Below are 21,183 nucleotides of genomic sequence, written 5' to 3' on the forward strand. Positions count from 1 at the left end.
TAAGTTATTCAGACACTACTTTGCTTTACTAATCCACTATAGTGGGATTTCCTTTCTATTGTGTAATTATCTCCATCTTCTGTTTTTATTCTGATTGACAGAGCTTTCTGTTATTGTTATTCAGGCAGTCTTATTTAGGAGAGAAATTCCTTTATTTTTAATTTTACCTTTGATCTGTGTGCTTGCTATCTCTGACACTAATTAATTCAGAACCAAATTCCTGACACAGTATATTTTTGTTACATTTTTCTCTGTAACCCTCTTTAACAAACATCAATTCTGCTCCTGGCACCCCCGGGCATTTATATGTGAATCCAGTGATTGCTGGCTCCTAATCTTTGCTGAACTGTTCAGGAAGTCAGACCCCTAACTTTTAACTAAGAAAAGTCACAGAAATGATGGAACCTTAGGAATGGTAGTAAAGCTGCAGTAATCTCTCTAGATTTCTAACAAACACCTTTCAGTCCTGTTAATTTTTACACCTGCTGGCTCATGTAGCATATGTGGATATTTTTGCAGTAACCGTTCAGTATTATTTAGCAGTCTTTCTGTTGACCAAGGTAATTCATTTCTGACCCAACTTTGCAAGTGGTAAAACTTCGTTAAATTTAATATTTTAAAATAATTCCCTTCATTTGATTGTAGAGATGGATTTCAACTGTTTGTATGTCAATCCTCAAGCATACTGTAGTAACAGGCCCGAGTTCAGTAAAGGAGGCTAGTGTTTGCTTGGCACTACATGTCTCCTTGGCTTTTGTTTGGAAACAAGCTGCGATTAAGGGAACTGTGGAGACTATAGGAGGGATCGGTTGACCTTACGGAAACAATCCTAAGATTTCTAATGTGATCTCTATCACGTATCCCAGCGAGCACCCATTCCTAGCCACCCAGTAGGACCAGCTGGGAGGGAAATCCCAGCCTCTATGGTCTGGCTCCCCAGGGCGTTTTAAGTTTTTGGAACCTGAACAGATTCCAGATGTTGCCCCAATCTCTAAGCACACCCACAAGGCACAGACCTTCTATTTGGCAATCCCTCTGAGTATTGAAACCTGCTGTCTAGCTGCTTAGCTCCTCTGAGTGCAGCACTGACCTTTCAGACTCCTGATACTTAAACATCTCCCTTTTCCAGAACTCCACCCCCAATGGTATGAAGCTACTGATTAGAGTTTTCCTCTCTCGGGGTCACCACACAGTTCTGAAAACTGTCAACCCACATGCACCTTGCACAGTCTAATGCCTTTATGCTCTACTGTGCTGAATCAGAAGAGCACTAATTATACAAAACAATAAAACACTAAATGCCTCAGTTTCCTCATCAAGGATTTTTTTTTAGCAGAAGTGTTGATAGGCTTGTGAAGCGGGGATGAGGTGCAGCATGGAACCGATTGACATTTTCAGTGGGGAAAGGTATTCTGTCCAAAGAATGTTGCTGGCTAACACAGGACTTTTTTGAGGGGGCCCTCTGTTAACATTGTGGGAACACATCACTGATCTTAAAAATTCTATGTTTCTTTTTCTCAAACCAGGATACACAGAAGGGGTTTTCCTCCACTATAGGCTTTAAAATCATTTTTTGGCCATTTGAGGCATACTCTGACACATTCCTTTTCAGCTGTGTCACAGAAATCCAAAATTAGATTATTTGCAACTTGGTGTTAATGATTACAGCTCATCTGCAACTGTCACAAGCTCGGTACATATTTTTTCCTGGAGTGTTGCTTAAGCTGACAACCCTCCATCCTTCGTTTTCAAGATACACTTACGTGTTGCTTTATCTGATGAACAGCCACGAATAGAACTGTGATAGGACTTTGCATAGTTACTGTTAAATAATGCACCAGCTTTCACCCTTAAGTACTCGTGCTTTGTTCCACACAGTTGTACTCTGTGCCCAATGTCCACCGCTGCTTCCATAAAAGTCAGTGACTCAAGACTATGCATCCTGCAATGTCAGAACACTTTTTTTAAAAAAAGTAGCCTAAATAAAGGGCTTCCGTGATGTGATGTCAGTTCATTTCAGAAGCCACTTTAATAATAGCATGAGCAGAATCTGAAAACGATCCAAAAAGATTGACTTGAAAGAGTTTGTTTTATATCAACTATAACAGCAATTCTTTTCTCTGAGTTGACGAGCAATCTTCTTGAGTTTTATCACGCACTTTGAAATACAGATGAGTCCCCTGGCTCCCCTCTCTCTCCATCAGGCCCACTTGGTTTCTTGATTAATCCTATAGTATGTTCCTCTTTAACAAAATCAAAATTGATCCTCTTTCCTTACTATCTGTGCTGCCAAAATCTCTTGTCCCCCTGATGCTGGAACTTCTCTGGCCTCTGTTGGTCCACTATTGCTCAGGCCTGCCGACAAAGGGAGCAAAGGCGGCAAATGCCCCAGAGCAGTGTTTCTTAAACTGTGTTCCGTGGCACACGGGTGTGCTGTGAGGCAGTCGGAGGCGTGCAGCAGAGAACAGAGTTAAAAATAGCCCTCCTTAAAGAGGTAGGCGTCCTTTTTTCTTTTTTTTTTTTTGCTGCTCAACAATTTCCCCCCCCCCCCCCCCCCCCGAGTTTGGTGTTCCTTGGTCTTAAAAAGTTTAAGAAAAACTGCCCCAGAGCCTGGCGATTCAAAGGAATGTGGGTGACCCGAAGGGCTGACTGCCTTTGGCCCCACCCCTTCTGTGAGTGCAGAGCTGCCCCCCACATATGTTGCCCCAAGGCCATGGTGAATATCCGCCTTGCTGCTACTGCGGCAGTCCTTTACTGCTGGAAAATCAGTAAATGTAGTCAATTCAGCCTTCCCACTGGACCTTTTTTGTGATTTACCTGCCCTATGCTGCATTAAATTCAAATTCCCACTTACCTTCAAAACAGTACAGAACCTCACTCTCATCTACATCGTCTCTGGCTCATTTTCTCTCACATTCTCTTTCATTCTCTCGATTGCCCCTCTGATTTCTCTGCCTGCTCTCCTACTTCTTCCTTTTTCTCCCTTCTCATTTCCGGCTTTTGCTTTTCTTCGTGGGCAACAGGGAAAGTAGAACATCTATTCTTGTATTTTCCTGGCAGGAAAAAGGCAACTGGAAGGAAGAAAGGCTCTTTTAGGCCCCAGCAATGAGAGAAGTGGTTGTGTTGATGATGGTCCGCACTTTTTTTCTCAATTCAGTCCCTGTTCCAGGGGGATTTATGGAACATTATTACAGTTCCCACACAGAGGAGTCACACTACTGCCATGGGTGAAAGTTTGGGAAGGATATACATGGTGAAGGAGTGATTGAAAAAGCCTTTTCAGGCTGGCTAGTATCCTGAAGCCCTTAATTAGTCTGGAGGGCCTCATAGCACACTCTCTTGATGGAGGATTTGCCTACATTCAGTGCCTAGAGACGGCAGGAAATAGAAAAGAATTAAACGAATAGACTTTAAATGTGTCAGTGCAGCTTTAAGATGTCATGTTTGCTGCTGACTGGCTGTCTCACTTAGGAAGCAGTTACAGATGTTCAGGTATACTGAGGAGATTTGAAAAGAATGAAACCAATTACTTCTCTATCTATATAACTTCAAGCTTGCAGTAGCAAGTCCATCGGCCATGTTGTTCAGTGGAGCATCACTCCACATGATTCAAGATGTAAGTCACGGAGCCCTCACTCTGCTTCTTGTGGCAAAACTCCCAAAGAAGGTGGCTGGCTTTTGTCGTGATGTAAAAGCAGACCACATGAGGCCTAGAGAAGAGATTATTATGGGCTGGCTTTTCCATTACTTCCCCAGTCCTGCTAATTTCATCAGGAGTTTGGGGTATGCTAGGATTGCAGGGCCAGAATGCTATTTGTAATGTGCAGTTTTGCCAACTCTCATGGGTTAATCAGGAGAGACATGATTTCTAAGTAAAATAAAGCCTAACTCATTATCTCGTGAGAGAACTTTCAAATGTCAGGATTTTTTTTTTTGTCATGTGGAGTGCTGGAACCCCCAATGTCAGCAAGAGGTAAGGCCCGAGACCACTGTAAAGGCTTAGAAACTGGGAGGGTAATACAAGGAATCCATATTTCATTAAAAAGAATCCTCATGGTTTTGGGGGGGTCTGACTCATTATTTTCCAATGGTGAAGGTTAGCAACGCTTGAGTATGTGTTAAATTTCCAGAAATACAGTTGAGTCCTAAACTTTTATCTGTGTGGCCAAAAACAGATACTTTGGCATTGAGAGAGTCTGAGAAAAAATATTTCCCAATTGTTAGGACTTAATGTAAGCATTTTTGTTTTGCTTATGGCTGGTAAAAGATGCACTGCATAACTAGTCCGTCGTAAGGCACATGATATGTATGCTGCTGATTTTGGATGCTAGTTCTTGTTTGGAATAAATAAAATCCCATTCTCAAGATTGATACAATTTGTTTATTGTACGCTCTGTGAAAAGAGTCCTCCTTTTATTTCCTAAATTACACAATGTTTTTCTTCAAGAAACTGGTTTGCTCCAGTAGTTTTTGTTGCATATTTGACAATTAAAATGCTGGCTGATCATTGAATTGTTTTTTTTAACCTTGTGATAGAATGGGCAAAGAGCATTTATATTACTTTGAGCAAAATCATTTTAAGAGAACAAAAGTCTGATGTAGATTTGAACAATTAAGACCGAGTGATGTTATAATTGACACTTTTCTGTTGCAATTGTTTTATTAGTTTTACATCAAATAATAGAATGATAAAAAGCAGATATGTTCTTTTCTATGGCTAAGGACTCATTTGAATGTGTGAGCAGTTCCAGTTAACAGTATCAAATTAAGACAAAACAGTTTAAAGTTCATAATGATAACTCAGTCAAAGAAAGGTAAGAGGTTTTTATTGGAGTTGATCCATGAAACTAAAGTTAACAAAAAAAATTAACAGATATTTTCAATACATACTGTTGGCTCTTAATTAAATCAACTCTGTGAGACTCTTTCAGTCCCTTCAGCAAGAATTGTACTAGTTTACATGGCAAAATATTTACACAAATACACCTTAAATGTGACTTTCTTTATGACAGTAAAGTATTTGAATAAATGGGCTTCACACCATATATGATACAATGGATGGGTTTGTATACCAAATAAAAGACTAAGCCTAAATAATGTTAGGAACTTTGTGGAGAAGTTGTACCTTAAAGATATGGTCTAAAGGCCATACAAGACGTATTTGTAGAGCGAGGCCTTAACTAGATCGACAACATAAGCAAAAATAGTGCAATATTCAACAGCTGGTTAAGTGTCAATATCTATGTATTTTCTGTAGTGCACATGGTTTATTGGTTCCCCAATTATTGTTGATTCTGTTTTATTCAGAGTTATGTCCATTTTCAACTATCTGACCTATGTCCCTAAAATGTATGCAAGTTTTTTTGAGTCTTGTCGAACACAGCTATCAAGTGTTTACAGAATATTACCTTTCATCTTTTGGCAGGCAAAAACTGGGATTTGACTGCTGCTCTGAGTGACTATGAGCAGCTCCGACAGGTGCACACAGCCAATCTGCCCCAGGTGTTTAATGAAGGGAAGTACTATAAGCAGCAGGAAAGAGACTCACCCCAACAGGTGAACAAGACTGAACGACCAAGTCTGCAGAGACAGGATGAAATTGCTCAAGGTAAATGCAGCTATTTGACAGCATTTGTGGACAAATAGCTTTTTGGCTAATCAAAGAATAAGAAGTACATTATCTGCCACCAGATAAATTGTGTCATTGTTAGTAAGTTTATGGAAATGCGGGTGGAAAATCTATTCCATGATTTTCAGTCCTGTTGATTTTTGCCTACACCCAGCAGATTTTAAGGTGAAATTGAAGCATTAGGATTTACATTTTTTAGACAGAGTGCTATGTTAACTATGAGAGGAGTGATGAAATTGCAAACTGTTCCCATTTTTAATGTCCCATGATTTAAGAGTCCAGGGAAAATTTCATCTAGTCAGTCATTGACTTCCTGATCATTATTAAATAATAAAGATGGCCTTGAAAGAGACATCTTTGAAGTAAATTTGTCATGGTATTTTCTTATTCTCTTGATTCCACCCCCACAAAACAGTAATCTTGAAATACTAATTCAGTCAAAGGAGAGAAAAAAGAAAGACAAGGGAACAATTTTTAGTTATAGGAGTTGGTTTCAACTACATGGTTTTAAGCATTAGGTTTTATTTTTTTATAGTCAAATAGCTTTCTCTCTGACTATTGTAACCTGTTTCTTCTGATTTACTTCAGCAAAGAGTAGAGCCTACATTTAAGTTTAATCCCTAGTATGCCAACTTCTCACATTTAAAACAAAAAAAAGTATTTAGCGACCAGGCAGGAACTTCTTTCTTGTCATGATAGCTATTTAAACTTGAGTCCTGTTAGTTGAGGATCTGGTTACAGTGGTGATGCGTTCCTATGTGTGAGGAGTGTTGGACGAGGAAAATAATTTTTTTGATGTTTCTCAACAATTTGTCCCTGATACCACAGGAAAAAAGATTAGAGAACAAGAATGTGGTTTTAAAAAGCTATGACTTAAGTAACAGTGAGCTGCCCCATACAGGCTATCCTTTGTTTGTAATTCATTCCATCTGGTGGAGACCTGCTGTTAGTCCCTACCCTTCTTTGGCGGGGGGGGGGGGTTTATGACCCTATTGCCTTCTTTTCATACAAGGGTTAAAGAGAAGGAAAAACGTGGTTCTCTTTTCCCTGTTCCAGGTGATAGAAGCCCCAATCCCATTACCTACCTTCTCTAGGAAATACTTTCTCCTAATCTGCTTCCAGTTCTGGTTTATCAGTGAACTAGACCCTTTATTGGATGACTCAGTGCACTGGTTGTCTGCCAAGTTGCAACAAATGGGATTTTACAATCTAACCTACCTGCTGGGTGCTTTGGGCCACCAACAGAACCCTGAAAAGTCCCACTTTGCCCAGTCTATTCTGGCAATGACAGAAAAATTCCTTCTGAGCCCCAAAAGTACCTAGCATGCACCCCCAACAAGGACCAAAAAACCCAGCTGTCGTCTAGTTCCAAGGAAGAGGAGATTTGCTTTCAGTGCAGAATGAGCGTTTGAGCAGGGCGAAATGCTTCCAAGCCCTTGCTTGGGTACCTGGGGGCCAATAGGCGGATACTGCACCTTCTGTTCAACCAATCAGCTGTTCAACTCCAACGCTTCATTTGTAATGAAAGAGGAGCCAGAGCTCAAATGGTTAGGTGCTGGGGTTCAATGAGGTTTTTTTACTTTCATAATTGATGTAGTAAGCCAGGTGCCAGGGTTATGAGTTGCCAGACCTAGAGATGTTGGGGCTCAGCCCTGAAAGGCCCTGGTACAAATTAAACAGTGCCCATCTCCTCCAGCCCATAAAGAGGTGGGCATTGCAGCAACCCTTAAAGAAGGACAAGAGATTTTCTTTCCCCTGCTGCCTCAGGCAAATGACCCCCCCAACCCCTCTGAGGTGCAGGGGTGTGGAGGGGTGGCAGCATCCCTCCTCCTCCTCCTAATTTAAGGAGGCAATTGTAGGGCCACTTTTGACAGTCTAAAGTAGAAGGGATGAGGCTGGGTCAGCCAGTCCCCGGCAATGCCCAGAGCCACCCAGCCACCCCACCCCCACTCCCAACCTCCCAAGGCAACTGCCCCCTTTGCTCCCCTCTTTGGCAGGTCTGACTGCCACTTTCGCAACACCTGAGGATTTGGGCCACTATTTAAAAAGTGATGTTGTTAAATCACTTGTTTGACACTAGAATGGTCATTTCATTTTTGCTGTAAGCAGTGAACTGCTGATACAAACAAGGTAGAGGGGAGGCAGCTTATGTGAATTGTTTTAGGGAGACACTGAGTGGTGACAAAGTTACTGTCAGGATGCCAGGACTCCCTGTAACTTTGTCACCAGTCAGTGTGCTCCTAAAGCAATTCACATAACCTGCCCTGTACTTCAGTTCCTTCATTTACAATCCATTCATACTTCATCTGCTATTCATTTATGAATAGTGCTGGCTAAAAATGGTAGGGAAAAAAGATACAAAAATGTCATGAGAATTGTTTTCTTTTTCCCCCAGCATTCAAAACCTTGCTGAAGAATGTCATTCAGGCTTTAGAATTAGAAAAGCTTTGACCATCTTTTGACAATAAAAAAACCTTTTGGATGTTCTGAATGTTAATTCTCTACTATCTAGAAGCATGATAAGGTGGGTGAGGTGAAATATCATGTATTTATTGGACCAACTTCTGTTGGTGAGTGAGACAAGCTTGCGAATTTACACAGAACTCTTCTTCAAGGCTATTGATATCTGCCACTGAAGATACACTGAGCTCTTCTTTAGGTCTAAGCTTGAAAGCTTCTCTCTCTCACCAGTAGAGATTAGTCCAAGAAAAGACATTCCCTCTCCCACCATGTCTCCATAGTGGTACCAAAATGGCTGCAGCAGCACTGCATATTGTATCTACAAAGTAATTTGAGTTGTGAGGATGAAAGGCAGTAGAAATGCTGCGAGGTACATCTATACAACTGTATTTATGTCAGTAGGATTTGTGTGTGCATGCCAGAAGGCAGAGTTGCCCTCGCATAATAGAGTATGTTTCTTATTTACTGAACTGTACCTTGTCATGGCCTGATTACTAAGGACCAAATTTACAAAGATTTGGGCATCTGAAGGTGCAGATAGATAACACCTAATGGGATTTACATAGCTCCTTAGCAGGTTAGATGTCCAACTCTAACTGAAAGTCAATGGGAGTTAGGAACTTAACTCACTTAGACACTTTACAAATCCACTAGGCATCAACATGCATCTTTTTGGTGCCGAAGTATCTGGCCCCAAATCACTAACTAACTAAATCTTCACAAAACTCCTGTGAAATAAATAGGTAACCAATTTATCACTATTCCTGCTGCAGAGAATAGTGAGACTGAGAGGTTGGGTAAGTTGCTTGAGGTCACTCAGTGTCTCCAGGATTGCAGTCTTATGCAATACATGGTCCTGTGTTTCAAATTGTATGTAGTAGTTTGTGAAAACAACGGCTAAGGTAGCAGGAGGCATATGCTGAGGTGACGAATTTTGGACAAGCATGAAAACCAAGCAGACTAGAGAAATTGCAGGTCCAAGGGCTATCCAAAGGAGTAATGGGTGGAAACTGAAGAAGGGAAAATTATATTGGAAATCAAAGGAAATTTTCCATCAGAAGGCTCTGCGTCATTATAGAACTGGCTTCCAAAATCAATGATAGAAGTGTTTTTGCTTAAGTCATTTAAAATGTGTTGTAACAGAAAGTCTTGCATTGGCAGGGGGATGGTCTATGCATGTATCTTCAAATCACCCAGTAGGAATTCTGATTGTAGTAAACATCCCTGATTACATAGTTAATTCACATTGCACAAAGTAGGAATAAAGTTTGAACTCTGTACTTCATTTAGGAATCCGTAGTGATTTTTGTATCTCAGGAAATTTGTTTTCTGGAATTCATAATCCATTTTTTGTCTAAGAATTTAGACTCTCCAAAGATGTATCTCATCGCATCTCAAACAAATGGTTTTTTGGCACATATCTTCACAAATGTATACATATCAGATAACAAAGGGGGGCACTGACTAATATTGCTACAGTGAATAACTAATTAAACATGTATTGTCAAAAGAACATTAGGTATTTTTAATATACCAGGCAGTTCCCTCACAGGTAATGGCTTTAATGTTAAAAGCTGTTTCTCTTATTATGAGACTGTTTTTTATCATTTGTTTTTTGATTGCTTACACGCGAAGACAGGCCTTAGAAAGTTTAGACTTAACTTTCAGCATTTGTTGCTAAATATGCTAACAAACAAGATGTTCCAGCAAATTGTGGTATGTCTTAGGGTATGTCTACACTTGCACCCTCATTCGAGAGAGGGATGCAAATGCAGCTCAGCAAAATTGCAAATGAAGCGTGGATTTGAATTTCCCACGCTTCATTTGCATAATCACGGACCGCCGCTATTTCGAAATACCCTATTTCGAAATAACAAACGCTGTGTGGATGCAGTTATTTTGAAAGAAACCCCTTCTTTCGAAATAACCAGTAAACCTAAGGGTTGCACAGTCAAATACAATTGCTGGTACCTCCTTTTGGCAGCTTTTCAGGGCAGATGCCCATTGTGAAAGGGATATGGATATTGGATAAAATGGACTGGGAAAGGATGTAAAATGAAGCATCCCTTAAGGGAGCTGTAGAAGGTTTGGGACTCCTTTTAATGTTGCAACAGGGAGCCAATGCCTCCTCCTTTCTAGCTCTTTGATGAGATGGCTGGGACCAAGGTGAGTATTATATGGAAAGGATTAAGGAAACAAGAATAACCTGCCCTGTGCCATTTATTGTCCATGTATTTTAAATGAATTAAACTACAGCTAAGTAAACCACATCCATTGCCAACTGTGTTTCTTCTGACATGGACAGACAGTGGACTTGCCCTTAGGGAGTTTTTCCCTAAAGCCAAACGGTTAGCATTGACTTATGCTAAGGCATCACAACTTAAGCCTTCTAAATTGTTATTTTACTTTAGGTAACTGTGGCACACATCTTATCTATATATCTGTGTCTAGTCTTGTATTTTAATGCTACCAAGCTCTTGGTTTCCATGATGTTTTATGGCTATTAGGTCTGCTGAATGCCTCTGTTTTAAATTAGCCTTTTATCAAATAACTCCTTGTGCATGAATTGGGAGAGCTAAATTAGTACTTGATACTGATCTGCTCTTATCCATTCATCATTTTCTAAAACTTTGTCAGATCCCTTCTTGCTCATTTCCTCTCTCAGTTGTCTCCATCTTTTCAATATTTTCTCATACCGAAGTTTTTCCATGCCTCTAATCTACCTCCCTCCGCCCATGTTTGGACTTGTTCTATTTCTGTCTTTTTGGAGATTAGGTTACTGGAACTAAACATAGTGTTCCTGGTGAGGGTGTGTTATCTACCTACAATACTGGCATTATGATACTGTCAGTATTACTTTCTAACCCATTCTCTGTAGATCTGTATATTGTGTTTGCCTTATCAACTTTTCCACAGTATGTGAAGTAGATGTTTTCACTGCTCTGTCACATCAACATCTGTCCCTTTCTCAACACTTGCAACATGTTTGACTACTTAAAATATTCCTTTGTGTGCATTAGTTTGCACTTGACTATAATGCATTTCAGTAAGAATTTATAGCAAAAGAGGACTAAGGGTCCCATAGGGTTTGTTTTTTGTTTTTTTTTGGTTTGGGTTTGGGTTTTTTATCAAATACGGTTCTCCCTTAATACAGGCATGTGATATTTGGGAACAGCCTGTTATTCCTACGATCAGGGCATGCAAAGACAACTTGTCTTTATATGGGAATAATGATGATGAGTTTATTTCTGAGTAGATGTTTGTGATTAAAGTGGAATGTGGCATGTGTGATGTTTGGAGTGATGTGAGGTAAGGACTAGGGGATGAATTGCATTTGATTTGTAGCAAGTTAACCAAACTTAGGGGTTTGAAATAGACTGTGACAGGCTATAACTATTACCTATTAGAATGTAGTTCTTCAAATTAATCTGTGGGAACACAGTTCTCCAAAACCCAGTTCTGCAGAGCCACATTCCATCTGCACAGCTTCAAGGCAGGAACCACATATTTGACAGTGCCAGCAAAATGGTAATAAATAACAACAATAATAAATACTAAGTCTTCAAATGAAGGAAATGGAGGTATGCTGGGATTGATTTCATTGTGGATGAAATATCATCATAGGAAAGACATTCTTTCTGGACTCATGTCAGTTGTACCACTGCCTTCATATACTCTATTGTTAAGATGTAGAAAGTATGGTCATAAAGTCATAAGTCTTGTTCTAATGTTCTTACTTTCCTCGCTCTGTCTTGGGGTCTTCCACAGAAAAACGACTCTCCAGAGGTATTTCTCATGCCAGCTCAGCTATAGTCTCTCTTGCTCGATCACATGTAGCAAATGAATGCAACAATGAACAGTTTCCTTTGGAGATGCCTATATACACATTCCAGCTACCAGATCTCAGCGTATATAGTGAAGATTTCAGAAGCTTCATAGAACGGGACTTAATCGAGCAGGCAACAATGGTCGCTTTGGAACAAGCAGGTGAGTGAATGCCCTGGATTGCAGCAGCTGCGTGATCTGACACTTGGTTTAACGTTCTTTGATCACACTTTTTGTTACTGCAGCTGGCACATCCTGCACCAGAAATAAATGTGAGCAAGCAAAAACAAGTACTGTGTTGTTTGGAATATAACACACAGTTGCCTCCCTATCTTTAAGACTCTGCAGTGATTCGCAGCATATTGGTTTAATAAAACAGGGGTAACTGAGGTAGAAAAGAGGCGAGGAGGAAGGAGGGGAAAGAGGATGATGAGCCAGGGGAGTGAGGCTGATCAAGTGGAGGGTAAGGGGAGAAAATATTGTAACTCATTGAATGCTGTCAGTCAACAGATATAGATAGAGAGAATCATGAGCTTTTGTGCACAAAACCCACTTCTTCAGATGAGTGGAGGAAAAAAAGGGCCAGAGTTGGGACCATTTATAGCACTCTGCTTGTGACTCAGCTTCCCCATCTATAAAATGAAGCATGAAATAGTGAACAGATATATGTTAGTGTGGGTGTGAATTTAAAGCTAGCAAAACATGGTTAAGAACATTCCATTATAAATGGTATATTAATGAATGACAGACTCTCAGGAAGTTAAATAGCTACATCCTGTTAAGAGACAGTCAGTTTCAGTACTGGCTCTGCTGCTGACATTTGGAGGTTACCATAATTTGAAAGATAGTAGACATAACTGCAAACTCCAACCCCCTCTCCCCTTCCCTCACCCTGCCCAAAGGCCATGCTCTTTGTAGGAGATCCTGGCATCTCTTACATCAAAAACCCCTCCTCCCCCATCACCTTGTGTCATTTTTAGGTTCTAATGAGCTTCTAAATAAATAGCTTCACTAGCCACAGTAGGAGAGGTACTTACTCAGCATACTCCTTCTACACTGGCATAAATAGAACATCAGTATCACAACTATGTCTGTTATCTTCCCTTACCTTAATCTTCCATCAAAACCTTGTAATTTTGAAATACATTTTGTCAGTTAAGTAGAATTTGCCCAAGAATTTATCAGAAACACTGTATCAGAATTATATCCGTAACAGCGCAATATGTTTTTCTTTTTCCTCACCTATACTGAAAATTCTGTCGTGCATGAGTTGCTTGCATCTTGGTTTTACATGGGGGTGTACATGGCGTCATGTCATTTTAAAATTGTGTATTAAGCCATCTGTTAAAATATGGAGCCAACTGAGTCTACTAACCCGTGTGCTAGAAGAAAAGTACTTCTGAAAATCAAGCAAAATTACATGTCATAAAGTCTTGGCCTTAAAGTCTCAAATCTTCATTGAGCAGCACTATCTGTTGCTGATACAGCACATGTTGCATAATATGTAAATGTTTTTCCTAATGCAACATACTTAATACTGGATCTATTTGCAATGACTTATTTAAAAACACTATATTTTCATTTAATATAAAGTTACCAACAGATTTACCCAGTGTTGCTCTGTTCCTTAACTATAGTAATGGTTAGTATTTTCTTTTTGAAAATTAAGAGGAAAATGTGCATGCTGTATTTAAATGTATCAGGAAGGGGTTGGGTGAGGAGCTCAGAGCAGGGAATGGGGGCTGGGAGGGTAAGGGAAGAGTTTTGGGTGTAGGGGGGCTCAGAGCAAGGGGTGGCGGGTGCTGGAGTGAGAGCAGGGGGTGGGTTCAGGAAACAAGGTTCAGTGTTGATGGGGCAGGGGCTCAGGGAAGGGAACAGAGATGGGGGTTCAGAACAGAGAGTGGGGGTGTAGGAGTGAGCCAGTGGTGAGGGGCTCAGAGCACAGGGTGAGGGGAGCTCAGGAAAGAGGGTGGGGTACATGAGTCAGGGCAGGGGTTTGGGTGTGGGGGGCTGGAGTCAGGTCAGGGAGTGGGGCACAGGGTAGGGGGGAGGGTCAGGAGTGAGGATGAGGATTACAAGGGCTCGGGGCTCAGGGAAGGGGTTGGAGGGCATTGGAATGAGGGCAGGACTTGGACTCAGGGCAGGGAGTTGAGTGTGGGGAGGCTGAGGGCAGAGATTCGGGGTGCCATAGTTGGTGCAGGGAATGGGAGCTCAGGGTAAGGGGTGAGGGTGCAGAGGTGAGGCGGGGTGGGAGTGGTGAGGGGGCTCAGGGCAGTGGGAGGAGGATCCTGGAGCGAGATAGGGGGTGGAGGACTCAAGTACACCCCCACGTACACCCCCATGTAAACCCACAGGGTTCAGTGGGGGGAAAGGCTCAGGGCAGAGGAAAGGAAATGGGGGCTCAAGGCAGGAGCTGAGAGGTGCAAGACTCAGGGCAAGGGACTCAGAGCAGGGGGCTGGGAGACCTAGCGGGGAGCTTATCAGTGCTACCTGTGGTGGCAAGGGTGGTGCTGCTCTGGAGGCAGCTCCCCCGAGGGTCCCAGCCAGTGGTCCTCCGGGGGGGGGGGGAGCTCCAGGGAACTGGGGGCCGGACTCGGGCCTGGGCCTGGCCTCTGATACACCCTGAACCTCCAGTTGGTCCGGGAGAGGGGACTCTGGGAGCCGGCCCAGCCTCCGGCTTCGCCCTTACCCGGCATTGTTTGGGACAGAAGGATTTATTTATTGGAATAAATTGCCAAGGGAGGTGGTGGAATCTCCCTCTCTGGAGATATTTAAGAACAGGTTAGATAGACATCTGTCAGGGATGGTGTAGACGGAGCTTGATCCTGCCTTGAGGGCAGGGGGCTGGACTCGATGACCTCTCGAGGTCCCTTCCAGTCCTATGATTCTATGATTCTATGAGGGTGGCAGGGTTCAGCAGTGCCCCCTCCCAAGCGTGAAGCTGATTCAGGGCAAGGCCACAGTTCCCAGGCCTGGCCTCTGCTTGGGGAGAGGGGAGCATTTCTTGTGGGGGTGGGCTTTGCTGCCTGGCCTAGGGGTGGTCCCGGGGAGTCATGGCATGGCTGGTGGATGGGTGGGCTTCCCTCTCTTCCCCCCTCCCCCCGCCCACATCTGGCATTGTTTGGGACAGAAGGTCTTTTACCCAGTCCAGTAGCTGGTCATGTGGAAAGCCCCGTCCCCACTTGGCCACTCTCCTGCTGGGGCATCTGCCCTCTGTGGTCACCCTGCAGTATGGCTGTCCCCCACCCTTGCTGCCCGAGTGCTCACTCTACATATAGCTCTTCTTTCAATCAGCTCCCTCCTGTTCCATGTTATGGAAAACAATCTCATTTTCCTGGCACAACCAAACCCTGACCTTGGTTCAAATGTGGTGGTCTTAGTTGTTATCGTTTAGGAGGAGTTCTTGAACAAACAGATTCCCAGATGGATACACTCACAGACAGACAGATGCACAAACTCTCTAAATATATAGAGAGATTAGCTAGAAATGGAATGAGCTGGAAACCCAAATCCAATGTATATACCCCATGACTATAGGGTATATAAAATCCTGACCCAAACATGGGTCTAAATTTCACATTATAGATGAACAAGTAATGTGCAAAACCCTGAATATGAATACCGTTGAAGTTTGGATGAGGACTGTTGACATCCAGACCTGAATTTTATATCTCAGGCCCCTGAGCAGTTATAATAAAAACTTAATAAGAATAGACATGGACAAACAATGGAGTAGAATAAAAACTGAATCAAATTGTTGACCAAGAATTAAACTGAATCCAGACTAAAACTGCTTTTGAAGGTCAAAAGTATTTAACCTGTATTTTTTCACGTCTCTAGATCCCTCACGGATTGGGCAAACCACAAAAGTAAAGTTCCAGTCCAATTTTTGTTCAAGTAAATATTTGTGAATAATTCTTCCAAGTTATTTTTCCAGTTCTAGTCAACCATGAAATCAGATCACCCTAATTAGGAGCTTCCATATGGTGCAAAATAGCAGCCATACTAAAGAAAGAGTTACATTTCACTCGTTGCATTCAGTATATTGGCTCAGTTTGTTGTCCTTGATCTATGTATTGGCTGCAAGAGAACAAAGTGATCTTAGAATAGGCTCATTCTTTTCCACAGCTCTATTTTATACCTCTTTTTTTGGTTAAAACAGAAATTAATTATGACTAGACTGATGATTAAAATTGTATGTTTTAACTTAAAACAAGGGGCATACAATACAGGAATAAACTCTGATTTCTAGCTAGGCTTTAAGGGGGTTGTGAATTTTTCTGTAGCTGTGGGAAATGTTTAACAAATAATTTGCTCTACTATGGAAGTTGTCAGAATTATCTCTTTTTTTCCATTAAATTGTTACCTTTAGCATCATAATTCAATATATATGGTTTCCTGACAGCTTAAGCTGCATTGTGCTCAAAATACATAATTGTCCTCCTAGGTTTTTAAGTTCCAGAATAGTAATTATTTCCCACGTTGCTATGGTGAGAAGTAAACAATGGACCCTCAAGAAAAAACAAACCATTCAGAGTAAGCTTTAAAAATTCAGGCCAGTCATTTTGTGACAATACATCCGGGCCTAAGGCAAGGCTAGGCACTTAGTGGGTCACAATCCTGTACTATGAACCTGCTGGTGCACTGCGACACCTGCACAACTCTCAGTGAATGCATGCAATTAATCTTCCAATCATAATCATACAATTAAGATTCCAATACTCGTGGGAAATCCATACTGTAGTCTTTCTCCATAATTAATTCATGAAAATATGTGTTGAAATTTGTTTTCATTTTACATGAGAAACAAGTTTATATATTTTTCATGCACTGACTATAACCTTGTCTAATCCTTGAAATGCAGCATTTCATTGCTGCTGTGAAAAAAAAATTAAATCCCTAATCTTAATGTATTACTAGTTTGGACGTATAAATCAGCCATGAAAGTCAATTGATAAAATATGCTTAAAGTAAAGTAAATAACATACTGTGTTTTAATAAGCACATTCATCTGATGAATGAAGCATGAAATAAGTACATCTATATCAGTTCTATAATGATTTTAAGCTTCAGTTCAAATTTAATATAATGCATGTTTAATAAAAACACACAATTTTACAGAACTAGAAGTTGCATCCATAGCATCGAAATACAATACAGTGAAAACTAGAGCAAGTGAATGCCAGATCCTCAGCTCTACCACATGGTCTTTGTCCAACTACGGTGAGAGAGAGGGGCCATAAAACCATTTCTATTTGCTACTCGAGAAACAATCATCTGATATACAAAGTATATTTATTTTAGGATGTATGTTGGTGCATTTTCTGTTTGTTGTTAGTTATTACGGAAGACAAGGTGAAGAGGAGGAGTAGGGTTAGCATCCAGTCAGTAGCAGCACTCAGTCCTTCATGTGAATGATTAGCATGAAATGATTATATAGCCTGCTTCCCTCGCTCAATACAGGTGGATTTCTAATTACCAACCTAAAGGGGAAGGGCAGGGAAATCAATGTAAACTGACTCCTTCCACCATCAGCTCCATAATCCATCCATTTTCACAGGCCTCCTATATAACAGCAGAAAACACTATTGTCAAGCTAGCACAGTGATCTTTAGGCACTTTATTTTTAATGACTGTTTTTCTGAAAACCAAATCAGGCATAATGTAAGCAGAAGTGATCTATACGTCTGATCACAGAGTATGAAACCCTACATGGGGAAATTTGCTGGTAGCCTGCTTTTCAGTCTTGCAAACAAATGTTTAACAGGATCCAGTGGCTGGAAACTGAAGCGAGACAAATTTAGGTGCAACATTTTAAGAGGAAAGTAAATAACCATTGAAACAACTGAAGCAGGGTTAAGGTGGATTTTCCATTACTGAAAATGTGTAAATCAAGATTAGATATTTGTTGTAAAAAATGTGCTGATTCAACCCCAGCTTTTGGACTTGAAGCAGGAATTAATTAGGGGAGGCCTGGAGTGTGTGTTATACAGGAGGTTAGACTGGATGATCCCTTCTGACCTTAAAATCTGTGAATCAGCGAATTTGATCCTGAGTCCACTCCTTTCATCCATCTAGAGCTGACGTTCTCTTTTAGGTCTGTACAAAGTACGGTGTATGTTTTGCCTCGTAACATTCTTGCCTCAAATTGTAAAGTTTTTTCTTTTCCCAGGTTGTTCTAAGTAGAACATTTACTTGATTAGCTTAGGAAAAGTTCCTCCATCAGAGCTCTTGTAATACCGGGTAAGGAATCTGCTCTATTTCCCTTTTCCATATAGGAAAAACAAAGAGTTTGTACATAGTGCCACTTAGGTCACTTGTCACACCAAAGCAACATAAGTTACACCCACCTAAGCACTACATTGGTAGCTGAGCTTCTCCCACTGACATAGCCACCGTCTCTTGGGTAGAGCTCTCCCATCAGCAGAGAATGTCTTCACCAGACACACTACAGTGGTACAGTAGTGTCACTCCTAGTGTTGAACTAGCCCAAAGAGTCAGCCTTTTGCTTTTGACATCTGCTGACTCCTTGGCTTGCGACAGGGAATTGCCCTGTGATTGTTGGCATTCTGAGGGTATCACGTGGGCTTCCGTCCCCCAGCCTCTTGAATTCCACAGAAGGGTCATTGCTGACTACTTGAATTCTTTGGGTTTTGATACTAAGGATTGCTACAGAATGTGTAAGGCTAATGTATTTAAGAAATCTATATAAAACCTCTCTAAAACCATGGGACGCCCACATGCATATGGATGTGGTCACCTCATCTCAAAAAAGATACATTGGCATTGGAAAAGGTACAGAAAAGGGCAACAGAAATGATTAGGGGTTTGGAATGGGTCCCATATGAAGAGAGATTAAAAAGACTTGGACTTTTCAGCTTACAAAAGAGGAGATTAAGGGGGGTTATGATAAAGGTCTATAAAATCATGACTGGTGTGGAAAAAGGGAATAAGGAAAAATTATTTACTTATCCCCACAATATAAGAACTAGGGGTCACCAAATGAAATTGTCAGCAGGTTTAAAACAAACTGACTTCTCTCAGTGCACAGTCAACCTGTAGAACTCCTTGCCAGGGGATTTGATGAAGACTAGAACTTTAACAGGGTTCAAAAAAGAGGTAGATTGATTCATGGAGGTTAGGTCCATCAATGACTATTAGGCAGAAAGGGTAGGAATGGTGCCCCTAGCCTCTGTTTCTCTGGAGGTAGGTGACAGGTCAGGGATCATGTGAGGGTTACCTGTTGTGATCCCTCCCTCTGGGGCATCCGGTATTGGCCACTGTCGGCAGACAGGATACTGGGCTAGATGGACCATTAGTCTAACCCAATATGGCCGTTCTTATGTTCTTAAATATTCTTGTATGCGTCCATCAGATTCACTCAAAGCTACAAGAGCATCCTTTAGAATAGTGGGCAAAATGTTCTTGCAGATCAAAGGCACATTCCTCTTGGTAGAAATAATAATACTAAAAAATGTAGGCTCCATGTGCTTCCTGTAAGTCTGACCTTTCATTGGCTTCTATTCCAGAAATACAAAAAATCCATTTTCATTCCTTTTCTTTCTCTGCTGCATTGGTGGCTTCTTTCTTTCTTTCTTTCTTTCTTTCTTTCTTTCTTTCTTTCTTTCTTTCTTTCTTTCTTTCTTTCTTTCTTTCTTTCTTTCTTTCTTTCTTTCTTTCTTTCTTTCTTTCTTTCTTTCTTTCTTTCTTTCTTTCTTTCTTTCTTTCTTTCTTTCTTTCTTTCTTTCTTTCTTTCTTTCTTTCTTTCTTTCTTTCTTTCTTTCTTTCTTTCTTTCTTTCTTTTTCACAGATATTTAATTGTTTCAGTAATGTATCTAGCAACATAATCTGTATTGTATTTCACTACCAGAGGGCCTAGTTTGATGGCCCTTTGCGGGGAACAGGCTCAGGCCACCAGAGAAGGTGTATGGAATGATATTGCTTACATTGGGGTGGGAAACCTTTTTTGGATTGGGAGAGAAGCGTCCTCCTGACTGAGGGTGTGTCTAGACTACTGAGTTTTGTCGACAAAAGTGGACTTTTGTCGACAAAACTATACCAGCGTCTACACTACCGCTGAGTTCTGTCGACATAACGTCGACAGAACTCAGCAGTTTTGTCGACGCTGGTATACCTCATTTTACGAGGCATAACACCTTCTGTCGACAGAGTTCTGTCGACAGAAGGTGTTATTGCCTGTAGGGTTGCGTCTAGACTACAGGGTTCTGTCGACAAAGCAGCTTGCTTTGTCGACAGAACTCAATGTGTCTGGACGCTCTTTGTCGACAGACGTTTTGTCGACAGATACCGTCAACAAAACTTCTGTCGACAAAACCCGGTAGTCTAGACGTACCCTGAGAAAGACACTCCCCACATTCCCCTCATGCACCAGAGCCTAGGGGAGCCCAGCCTAGTAGATTCTGTGTGATCCAGCCCTGCGGTGTTGCCGCAGGGGGAGGGCTGGAGTGCTAGTGCAGACTCCCCAATGCTGAGGCGAACACTGAACCTTGGGGGCCAGATCCAGGCAAGCCAGGAGCTGCATCTGGCCCAAGGGCCTTAGGTTCCCCACCTTTGGTTTACAAGGAGACAGAGAGAGTACTTCAAAATTCTGATTTAAAAGGTGTCAGACAAGAATGCAGAGCTCAAAGCAGAGAATGGGAAAAGTAAGAAGGGAAGTGTTATAGTGTTAATATATTACGGATGGGATTTTCAAAAGTGCCTAAGTGAGTTAGACACACAAGTCACCCGAGGGGACATTTGAAAAGTGCTTTTGAAAGTACCACTGGTCCTGGAAGTCTATATTTCTGGGTATGATGGAGAATGTGATATTTTGGGGGTCAGTCCAGACCAGTGAGGGATTGTGTCACCATCTGCCTTGCAACTCTGGGTACCACAAATGCTATGTGACCTGAATGCTTGCATGCCATGGGGCGGGGGTGGGAGGCAGATCTGTGAGCCCTAACAGCATGGCATTCAGATTACACAAGTGGAAGACTTCTCACATAAACAGATGCACATGCGTGTATGTTCATCCTCTGATGTTTCTCTGTATGTCCCGTCCCCATTGGAGTAGGGGAGACATGCTACAAAATCCACAATAATTCTTGTTAGGCTGGGACTGGGATGCTGAAATGAGGCAGGGAGCTACTATGATGATGGGCTCTAGAGAAAACTCTCAGTTTGATAGGCAGGGTAGTTAAGATTAATGTGTTTACATCAGGTTTTAATTGAACAAAAGCAAAATGTTTTTATTACTATGCTTCACTATA

The 21,183-nt window shown here is 41.5% G+C and overlaps 1 protein-coding gene across 11 annotated transcripts in view; it reads left to right on the forward strand.

The window, feature by feature from the left end:
• Nucleotides 1-21,183, forward strand: part of OTUD7A (OTU deubiquitinase 7A) — a 229,788-nt gene that overhangs the window by 149,961 nt on the left and 58,644 nt on the right. For all 11 annotated transcript variants that reach the window (XM_075897702.1, XM_075897704.1, XM_075897703.1 and 8 more), the window contains 2 exons: nt 5,426-5,608; nt 11,858-12,076. In XM_075897702.1, coding sequence (XP_075753817.1) covers nt 5,426-5,608; nt 11,858-12,076 — 402 coding nt within the window. The remainder of the gene's footprint in view (nt 1-5,425; nt 5,609-11,857; nt 12,077-21,183) is intronic.

This window comes from Pelodiscus sinensis, chromosome 14, assembly GCF_049634645.1.
Source record: "Pelodiscus sinensis isolate JC-2024 chromosome 14, ASM4963464v1, whole genome shotgun sequence".
NCBI lineage: Eukaryota > Metazoa > Chordata > Testudines > Trionychidae > Pelodiscus > Pelodiscus sinensis.